Raw genomic sequence first — 11,905 nt, forward strand, 5'->3', positions numbered from 1 at the left:
CGTGGAATATGATATTTGCAGATGATATTGTGATACTTGCCGAATCCAAGGTGAAAGAAAGATTAGTGAGTTGATAAATATCCTAGAAAAGCACGGACTAAAAGTAAATAAAGAAAAGATGGAGTCTATGGTGATAAGGGGAGATGAAATAGGGAGCATTAATATAAATTAATGGCAGATATCGGCAATTGAAAGCTGCAAATATTTGGGCTTCACTATACAAACAAACGGCCTAATATTGAAAGAGATAGAGAGTAAAATTAATCAAGGGTGGTTAAAGTGGAGATCCTTATCTAAGGGCTCTTTGACAAAAGATTCCCACACAAATTGAAGGGAAGAATTTACAGTTCCGTAGTACAACCAACTATTCTATATAGTTCGGAAACATGGCCAACCAAAGAATCAGACGAGAGAAGCTACAAACTATGGAGATGAGAATGGTGAGGATGATTGCTAAGGTATCAAGAAAGGATAAGGTGCGTAGTACATGAATACTAGGAAATTTAAAGGTAGTGCCCATTAAGACTAAGATAATGGTAAGCAGACTTAGGTGTTATGGGCACACCCTGAGAAGGCCTATGAACTACATAGGAAATAAGGTTGAGAGTTTGGAAGTGATGGGTAAACGTAAAAAAAGGAAGGCCAAAACTTTAACGGGGCCATAAAGTTAGAGCCAATATGAAGAAGTATAAATTAGATAAGAGATATTGAAGGAGCTTACCACCAGAAAAGGTGAAAGCTAAAGAGAAAAAAAAATACGATACGTAGTACTTAACAAGTTAAAATAAATGAGCTTTGGTATTCTAAAAATTGATTCCAGTATTGGCTAGACCTTGATAGAAGCATTTTTATCATTATCTAAATATTGGGGTTATAAATATAAGATTTGTTCGGGACAGGTGTTAAAGCTCGAATATTGCAAATGATTCGGAGAGCGTTTTTATACCTTGTGATTCTTAAATCTGCTATTTGATGACATGGCACGATCATCATTAATCGCAAATAGCGTTATTCAATAAATATATATTCTCTCTTTTGGTTCGACTCAGCGATGGCAAATTTTGAAGGATTATTTGAATAATTTTACTTTATACCCCTTACCTGAAACAAGATAGGATTGTAAGATAGAGAGGGTATAGGCCATTAGAAATCAGGTTGATGATATTTATGATGTTGCCAATAGACGTATCACAAAACTTAATGACCCCAAATGCTGCACCGATGGCATTTGATTGGCTAAAGAATTTTTAAAAAAAATCTATTGTGAATTTTGTTATCTGGTTTGATATATTAACCCACAGGTGAATTTAATAAGTAAGGTCATGCAAAGTGACAATATTGAATCAAAAAAAACAGGCAAGATATTTTAGATCGCTCGGCTTTCAGAATTCCCTTGATTCAGCGAAAGAGTTTACGCAGGAATCGGAAATGAGTTTAGAAGAGCAGTGCTTTCCTTCAATAACATTAGTTTGTAGACGAAAAGTTCAAAAACAATTTTCTTCTGAAGGAGATTACAAGCCTATACATGTTCTTCAAAAGAAATATGTGATTGAATTTAGATGCATTACTAGATCAAGCGAGAAATTTGGTGGAGTAATGTTACCAGCCGTTAGAGCTTTATAAAGATTATATTGGATTTTATTTAATATAACAGAATTGGTAAATGCGCCTGAAAGAGAGCTGAAGGAAAAATGTTGTAAATTAAATATTTTATATTGAAATTTTTTTTAGTGAATATATTAAGCAAGCATCCCATAAAACCCATTGGAAATTTTTAAGCTATATTAGCACTAATAAGTTAAATGAAGCCTCATCAAATATATCCATTATTATTGAGGATTACTTTAACCATTCCAACTAACGTGGCATTGGCAGAACACAGCTTATGGCTTAAAAATTAAAACTTCAAGATCCTGTAGGCTATTTAATTTAATCAAAATTATCATTTTTAGATTAAAAACTTTAAAATTCGGATAATAATTCTTGAGAAATTTTAAAATTGACGGAGATTTTGCGAAGGATTTTAAATTGGGGAGTTTTGGGGGGATTTGCGAAAGTTCCGCTAACGAGGGATGACATGGCAACCCTGGGTATGAATCTCTATGAAACATTTTTTAAATATATCATATAAAATGTTATATTAATTTACATGTCAGACTTTATCTTTGGGTTCCGATAAAGGAACAATAATTTTCTAGAGAGATTTTTTTAAAAATGAGGTTCCTTTAAACAACAATTTAGAAAAATCTTTTTTAAAAATGAACTTGGAAAATTTAATAAAAAAAAAAAATTACTTAGCAAAAATCTTCTTTGATTTTTAAATAATCTAAGAAATCAGTAAAAATTCTTAGTTTCAGTATTTTTTATCTTGATTGGAAAAAATTATAAGCATTTTAGAATATTTGTTATTACCTTTAATAGCATATGCCATATTTTTAAAAGAGATCAGAAAGAAATTGGTTTTATTTTTTATCATATCAGATATAAGTTACTTGCATATTTAATAAACAATAAGTAACAAAAGATGCTTAAAAATATAAGAAAATTTTGTGGTAAATTAATATTGAATGTTATTTTACTTTAAATAAATGCATTTGCAATATATTTATTGTTCCGCGGTAATGCGCTGGCTATAATGACTTCCAGAGATATATTAGCGGTAGAAAATTTACTATAAAACGGGTTCACGATAAATCAGGCGCATATGCAGGAAGTTATTCTGGGGAGGGGATAATAAAATTTTTTAAGAAATATTATTGTTATTTTAAAATATTAAGCGAACATTTATTGACTAATAACTATTTCTAATACACAATTTTAAATTGATGTGAATTATAAAAAAATTATATATATAAACCGGCATATAAAAAACTATAAAATAAATGTGAATTATAAAATATAAAATGAATATTAACCACCATATGAATCACTTAAATGACCCAAAATATAAATTTGAATTTTTTGAGCCTTTAAAATTTATATATTGGAAATATAAATTATACCCAAAAAGTTTCTTAGGAATAATTGTATTTTGTATGTTATATATTTACAATGTAAAATCCAATCTTCGTTGGGATTGAGCTAATTTTTCAATTATCTCATCCTTGCGGCGTTATATGCCTATGAATATTCAAAAGATCCAAACTATTCAATCTACTTTCAGAAGTTGTACTTCTCAGGTATGTTTTTCAGAGACTTGCAGACCCGACCCCCGGGCCGGATCGTATTTTAATTTTTTTAAATATACCGGCTCAAATTTTTTTTTTTAAAAAACCCGGGCTTAGCCTGAAAATTTTTTTAAAAAAAATATCCGGGTTGGGCTCTATATTTTATAACTATTTGAATTCGTAATTATTAGCTAAAAAAATCAAAAATAAATAAATTTATTTTAAAAAAATCAGGGGCGGGACTAAATTTTTTTTTAAGAAAAAACCTTGGCCAGCCGAAAAAATATTTTGAAAAAAAAATCCAGGCCGTGCCCTGCAAATGGTCCCTCTACAGGGCTCTGTTATTCTTTTTAAAAAAGAGAATGTTTTCTCATTAGTTTACAAATAGGAAGAGTTGCTAATATATATAACCATTTTAATACATTGGGAATATAATCTAAAATGTGTTTGAAATAATGCAAAGCATCCATAGCATTTTTTATGACTATATCAACCATAGTTAATTTTTAATCATAGTTATTCAGCTAATCTAACAAATATTAATTTTTTCTATCACCATCTGAAAAAAGTTGGGAAGGCTTTTGTGGAAGTAATATCTGCAGATTGGTAAGTGCTGCATGTTGAATTAAAAACCATTCATTTATTTGGGTTATAAATGTATCTAAGAGGGGGGATATACTCTTCTACTGATCCTATATTAATGTTTTGACGATGAGCCTGCCTTGCTGCAAGTCGAGGGAGACAAATATTAAACACGTATAGCTCTGCTTTTGACTCAACAATAATATATAAAATTCTTCATCAATAGCTCTAATTTCCTTGAGTTTTAATAAAATTCTCTCCGCTATTCTTATCTTCTTAATCAAGTCAATGTCATGTTTTTGAAAAGTATTACATAAAATAGTTGTATAATTAAATAATACATTCTAATGAGAAAAAAAATTTGGAATAAGTATTGAATCCAATAATTTTCTTGCTTCTGAGGAAATATTTCTTTCAAGTCATTGTGATATTTTAGTAATTAGCATTAATAATCGGCTTTTCTAACTTCATAAAAGCTGTTACTGCTTGATGGCGAACTCGATCTCGTTGGACAAGCATGCAATTTCTTTCTCCCTGATGGACAAGGAGTTTCAGAGATAATTATTATTTGACTAGAAATTTAGATATATATTGCGCAACTAGAAATTTGAATATAATAGGTAAATATTATGCCAAGAAATACTTGAAATCGAAATTAATTGGTAAAATAACTTAGTAGATGAATGTGATAAATAAATGTAATTAAATATATATATATGAAATAGGAATAAATATTAACAAATATAAATGAATATAAACAATAATATTTTTGAAAAATAGAATCCGTTTCAGCTTTGGGGGGGGGGGGATTTGTCCCCCTGTCCCCCCCCGCCGCGTACGCGCCTGCTATAAATGTTTTACTATACAATATTTGCGGGGTTTCGCAGAAATAATTCCACAATAATGGATTAGCGATATAAGTTTCGCGATAAAAGTTTTGCTAAATTGACCTGATGCGACTATATTGTATATATAGTTCAAAGTAAAAATTTAGAAAATCTTTTTATGATAAAATTTTACTGGGTTTTATGCTAGCTTGTTGTTTAAAATTTGGTTACGTATGGCTTATTGTTTATTTGGAAATATCATTTTCAATAAAACTCAAGTCATACGTAAACATAGGCGTATTTGGGAGGGGGGGGTGGAATCCCCCTTTAGATCATCATAAACTAATAAAAATTTCCCCCCAACCCGCCCCCCCCCCACCTCCTTTACAAATAATGTATATGCACAAGAATTTAAAAGATAAATTAGTAAAAGTTAATACTTCTCGAAATAATGACTATAATTCAATATTTTAAGTCCCCCCCCCTAGATATTTATTGAGATTTTCTTCTAAAAATAACAATAAATTCACATGATTATCTCAAAAAATTCCTATCAAAATTGAGTAAATTCGTAAAATTTAAATAAATTAATATTTTGAAAAAGCGTATCCTATTCGTACATAATACTTCCACTCCCTCTCCTGAGATTACCTTTCTTTCTAAGTCTCAGTGAAATTTCAATCAACTACGCAATTGTATTCTACCTCCCTCCTCCCCGTTTTGATATACTATTATATTTTCATAATTATAATAGGATTATTCGAATTTTTAAAATATAAATAACGAATATAATCAAATAATCAAAAACTCATTACTAAAATAGTTTATGATAGATAAATAATTTAAAATAAATTATCTAACTGTGCTTATTATAGGAAGGCTATACATTATAAAAATTTTATGAGTGATATTTACATATAAGAGAAGTAAAATTCAGAAGATTTATAGCAAAAAAGGATGTCAAGTTTTAAAAAATATTTAAAAAAATTTTTTAAATATAATTTAGACTTAATATCATAATTATAAAAAGAATTGACATTTGGTGTAATTTAAATAGAATCAATTATAAAAATTCCTATTAAAGATATCGATTATCTTGCAAAGTTATATATAGCAACAATATTTAAGGATGAAAATTAAAAAAAATTAATAGTTTCTTTGCCATTTAAAAAAGAAGTTTTCATATAATATAAATAAATTGAAATATGTTTAATATTCCTAGATGAATGTCTACTTTAAAAATGGCATAATAAGAATTTTCTAATTTATTTTTGTTAGAAAATGGAATAATCTAGCATGGCTAAAAATATTTACATTAAAAAATGTAAGTTAAAAAAACAAAATATCGAGTTTTATTTATTTAGAAAATTGTGAATAAATTGAAGGAAAATTTTTAATGAAAGGAAAGAAATGAATATTTAAAATAATTTTATAGTATTGATTAAGAAAAAATTCAAAACACATTAATCAATTGTTTTCTTATTTTCGCTTATCATTTTCATTCAATGTTACAAATAACACCTAATTTTATGGATAAATAGGGAATTTTTCTTTTTCTGGTCTTAATGAATTATATATTTTTATCATAGCCAGCAGAAGATAGAACTAATCACAATAAATAAAATAATCTCTAAGATAATATTCTCAAATGATGTACACTGTGAGTTAGCAGCTAGAATTAATCACAATAAATAAAATAACTTCTAATAGGATATTCTCATATGATGTGAAGTGTGAGTTAGAGGCGCGTAGTCAGGAATTTTCCAATTTGAGAAGAGAGGAGAAGAGAAGTAGAATTTAGATAAAGATACTGTTTATAAAAATATATTTAGATAAAGATATCACATCTTGTATCTAACTCTGCAAAATATAAAATAATAAATGTGAATAAATTAGAAATCAAATTTAGTTAAACTGTACTGCTTCGATGGTACATATAATAAAATTGGAACGATAAAGCCAAGATTAACAGGTTCCCTGAGCAACCACGTGCAAAAGACAATTTCTATCTAACTATCATATATCATTCTAGAAAGATGTTACGAGCAATGACAACTTTTATATTAAATAAATCAAGATAAGTTCAAACCTCAATATAGATAGTAATCATTTAAGTCTTATATAAAGAATTTAAACTTTAAATCAGTTACCTCCCCCTAAGGCAATTAAATTATAATGTAGTTCTCGGATATAGACTTCTACTTTGCCCAACTCTTTTTATCTCAAACCTAAAATTTTCTGATTGTGCTTATAGTACTTTTCAACAAACATGTAGAGGTCTCCTCATTTTTAATTTATCACCCAACCAGTTAGATAAATTGAGGATACGTAGCGTAGTTTTGTTGAACCTTTAACGATAGAGGGCAAAGTGCATAAATCACGTAATCACATAATTTAAATTATAATTGTCTTGTAAATATTATTTTGTAGAGATTGGTGAGGTATAAAGAGGTTCTTAGCATTGAGTAATGATCCAGTGATGGAAAAGATTATTTCGTTTTTCCTAGCTAAATTAGTAAGTTTACAAAGTTTTAGTAGCTTTTCTCCAAATGATTAGTATATCCTTGGCCGAATAAAATGTGACATTTTTGCTCTAGATTGCTAGTGTTATTATAATCGTTGCTAGGAGGTAATTGTTTTTGTTCATTATCTTCAATTTGAATTTCACTCTCTGCATTTTTAGATGCATAGTTTTGAGTGCCTAATTAAAAATTGCAATGATGTCTCAAAATTCGAATTTAAATATTCTGAAACAATTTTAAGATCCTGAAATCTCGAATCAAGTAGTGTCACTAATATCTAATATGCAAAATATTTTTAAATTTTTATTAATGAAAATATGAAAAAAATTATTATATAAAATAAATCACTTGTCGGAAATTGGATTATGGTCGAGTTTAATTTTCTTTTGGATATATGATATCTGAGCTATCAGTTTCATTGATTTGTATATTTGATTCTAATTCACTACTAAATAAAACCTAAATTAATTGTAAAATCTCTTTTGGCAGGAAAGAAATTCTACAGATCCTTTGTGAATGATAGTGTTGCTAAGTTGCATCAATTTTAAAAAACGACCCGAATAATTTTAGCCAAAAATATAATATAAACCTAGATATTTTACTCATTGGGCTGAAAGGTTTGGACCTCTATTTTCCAAATCTCGAGGTAAGATTTTAATCGGGCCGTTTTTAAAAATCATATAAATACTACTGAATGGATTTAGTATAGGCGTCTCAACTAGATTAGATTTATTTTTGATAGGTTTTATAAATTTTCCTCATTTTATTTAGCAAATTATTTATAGGACTCTTGTTGACACCAAGGATACTTCCAGATAATTAATGTGCGTCCAACGAGTGTGCAAATTAAATTTAAGGTTTTTATATTAATTCGATGTGTTGGTACTTGCTGCAATAATATCTTAAATACTAATAAAATTCATATTTTATTAATTTTAAATTAATTTTAATTTTAAATTTGAAAAATCATAATATAATATAAAAATATAATTAAATTGCATTTAATATTCAAATCAGAGACCTGCAGGCCCGGCCCGGAGTCAATTAGATATGCTTATAATGATTATATATAATTATGATTAATATCATGTTTGGTGAAAGTTAACACTAGCTAACACTCTTAGTATCTATTATATAATATAATTATATTTTCCTGCCATGGAATAAGCAAAGGATTAAATACATTATTATATAATATATGTTATATTTTTTTATTAATTAATATATGATTTTTATTTTTTTTATAAATACAATTAATATAGTATATTCTCAAAATATTATTTACACAAATTTTTTATAGTATCAATTTGTAATATACTAAATATCTGTTTAGAATAAAATAAAATAAAATATGTAGTAGTGTTTTTAAACGGCACGTTTTGAGTCGATTTTTAAAAACGGCTAACTAATATCCAGAAAAATATTATGCAAGCCTGAAAATTTTGCTCATTAAGACTAAGTTAATGGTAAACAGACTTAGGTGGTATGGGCACACAATGAGAAGGCCTATGAACTACATGGGAAATAAAGTTGAAAGATTGGAAGTAATGGGCAAACGTAAAAGAGGAAGGCCAAAACTTCAATGGGGCCATAAAGTTAGAGCCAATATAAAGAAGTATAAAATAGATAAAAGAGATTGTACGAATAACATAAAGTGGAGAGAGATGTTAAAGGAGCTTACCACCAGAAAAGGTGAAAGCTAAAGAGAAAAAAAAATAAAATAAAAAAAATAAAAAAAAAATAAAAAAAAAAAAAAAAATAAAAAAAAAAATAAGGAGCAAAGGTCTAGACATATAGCATCAAAATTTCGAGGCTTAGTCAATATTTTTCTGGCGAAAATATTGAGTTATCCGTTTTTAAAAATCGGCTCAGAACGAGCCGTTTAATAACATTAGCTAATATGTTTGCTTATTAATGATAATATTCGCCGAAAAATATTGAGTTATGCGTTTTTAAAAATCGGCTCAGAATGAGCCGTTTAACAACATTAGCTAATATGTTTGCTTATTAATGATAATATTCGCCGAAAAATATGATAAAATACCAAATAGATGAATTTTTTTATATACCAGGTCGAATATTATTTTAAAAAATTCCGAGCCGGGCCTAAAAAAATTTTTTTTTTTAAATCCAGCCGGACCTAAAATATTTAAACTCGAGCCGGGCCAGACCGAAAATTTTTTAATCCTAGCCGGGCCGTGCAAATGGTACCTCTGCAGGTCTCTGATACAAATATAATTAAATTCAATTTAAAAAATTTTAGGTGTATCGACGGCATTTCTGGCTGAAAAAAGATGCTAGCGGGGCAGGGTCTAAATATATCCAGTAATATAATTATATGGGTTGTTTATCATAAGAAAAGAGATCAGAATTTAATTAATAGAGTAACTTAATAATTTACTCCTGCAGCGTTTGCACTTTACCTAGACAACCTATAAATATCATGGAATTAATGACTAAGATGATTTAAAAAGTAGAAATATCATCATTGCGATTGGATTAATTTTTCAATAAGGTTTCCTATACCAGGAGTCAAATTTTCATCTATAAACTAATCCATTTAATCGATTTTCTAATATCGTACTTTTGAGATAGTTTATATTCTCGGTAATGAAGAAAATTTGTGCATGTGCTAATTGGCATTTTTTGCCAAATTATATAGTTATTTTTATATAATTTGAGAAAATATAATTTTATAGTATGTCATGGTCATTTCTTGGAAAATTATCCCTGGAAATGATCTTTCATACCAAGATTTAAATTTTGAGATAAATTGGGGTTAAAATTTTCTGTGAATAATTTGCATTTTTTTTTACTCTTAAGGGGAGGAAGTGATGGGTTGACTATGCTCCTAGCGAAATTTCTAGTAACCAATTTACTCAAATAAAAATTATAACATTGTTTTGGTTAAAACATATTTATTAATTATTTTAAAATAATAAAAATAGCAAGTGAGATGTTTCTAAAATTCGATATTTAATAAAATGAATGATTAAAATTTAAGTTGAAAAGGTTTTTATAAATACCTTTTCAATGTAGAGATTTTCTAAGAAAAAAAAAATATTTTTGATTAATTATGTCATTTAAAATAAATTTAAAAAATATGGTTAAATTGAAAATAAGGAGAGGAATATTTTGACGGGTTGAAAAAATAAGAGCCGGCTTAGTTAGTAATATAAATAAAATGAAAGACAATTCCAGCAAGATTACAATTTTTATATATACTTAGAATAATAATAAAAATTTTAAATAAAAATAAGAAATAGAGTAGGATCAACACGAGGGAATAAAAAAATATCGCTATAATAATATTAAGAGTTTATTGCACTTAATACACTATAAAAAATTTATATTCTGTTCATAATCTACCAAATAGTTTTTTTTAGATGAGGGAAAAGTAGATATAGTTATAAAATTATATCTTAGGTAATATTGTCGCTGGATTATTAAAGTTACAAATTTAATGTTTTGACATAATAATCAAACAGTTTTAAAATTTTCTTTAGTACGCTATTAATTTTATGGCTATAAAATTTTGAAAATGACACTTGTAGCAAATATACAAGCAATAATCCAGTGACGTTATTAGGCTAAAGGGCATCGCAAGATTTATGAAAGTTATAAAGATATTCAGCTAAAGCAGGCATTAATTTATTTTAAATTTACTTCAAATATTGATGAAAACAAGAATTTTGAATAATTAGAAAACGAAATGTATATAATATTTTTATAAAAAATAAATTATAATTAAAATTTATTTGAATTTATGAGAAAAAATGATGGTAAAAAATTAATTTATATTATATACTTACAGTATGAGATGATAAGACAGCTGTTTCCATCCCCTTGGTCTTTCTAGAAAATTATAAATGCCAGTTTGAAATCGGCGATATTTAAAGTCATTTTTGCCTAATTTATTATTAGCTAATGGGCGACCTAATAAACTTAATTTAGGTTGGTCAAAACGATGACAATAATTATAAAATAATTTTGATTTTGATTCCTCGGTCCCTTGATCATTTTTAGAATTAGAATAATGATGTTTAAATAAAGATTCTACGTGATTCTTGCTTTTATCCAAAATGTTTTTATCTTTACCATATGTACGTTTGCCAATAGAATTAGATCGATTTTGATCGTTTTCCTTTAAAGGGAAATCGATGATATTATTATTTTTTATATATTCCTTTTGGATATCACATCTATCCTCAATATTTAATTTATTTTTGATATGCTGTGAATTGTGTAGTATCCGGTTATAGAATTTAATCATCAACAAAATAAGCGATAATAGTATTTTGACGAATTTTATTTCTTGCACAACTCGAACATTCTCATCCTAATATACTATTAAAATATTTTTATTTTACTTTTTGGAATATATTAATATGGGTGGGGATTCACCATAATATAATATGGTCAAGTATACGATACTCATCCAAAATATGTCTAACGCGGCTTGTTATTAATAAATAAGTTATAAAACCGGTCTTTAAAAAAATTAGTAAAATTGGTTTGAATACAGGCGAAATTAAAATATTTATAATGTTCATCTGGCATTAGTAAAATTACATTATGATTACATTATGATTACATTAAATAAATTAAAAAATATTGAACGTTTAAAAATCTTTTATTTTAATGGTAGGTAAAAATATAATAAAGATTGATAAATTATAAATGCTTTATCATAATGATCCTTATAAAGAGTACATTTGAGAAAAATAGAAATAACCTCAAAAAATATTAATGATGCTGGAGGATAAAATGAATTAATCAAATCGAATGATATAAAAAATGGATTTAA

The 11,905-nt window shown here is 27.2% G+C and overlaps 1 protein-coding gene across 1 annotated transcript in view; it reads right to left on the reverse strand.

Annotated features, from left to right (window-relative positions):
* LOC135930215 (potassium voltage-gated channel subfamily KQT member 1-like) overlaps positions 1 to 6,884 on the reverse strand; it is a 41,968-nt gene extending 35,084 nt beyond the window's left edge. Inside the window, exon 1 of the mRNA XM_065466995.1 lies at positions 6,834 to 6,884. Within this exon, the coding sequence (XP_065323067.1) occupies positions 6,834 to 6,847 (14 nt within the window). The 5' untranslated portion in view covers positions 6,848 to 6,884. The remainder of the gene's footprint in view (positions 1 to 6,833) is intronic.
* Between the last annotated feature and the right edge of the window lie 5,021 nt (positions 6,885 to 11,905).

This window comes from Gordionus sp. m RMFG-2023, chromosome 5 (genome assembly GCF_954871325.1).
Source record: "Gordionus sp. m RMFG-2023 chromosome 5, tfGorSpeb1-WG-v2, whole genome shotgun sequence".
Classification (NCBI taxonomy): Eukaryota; Metazoa; Nematomorpha; class Gordioida; order Chordodea; family Parachordodidae; genus Gordionus; species Gordionus sp. m RMFG-2023.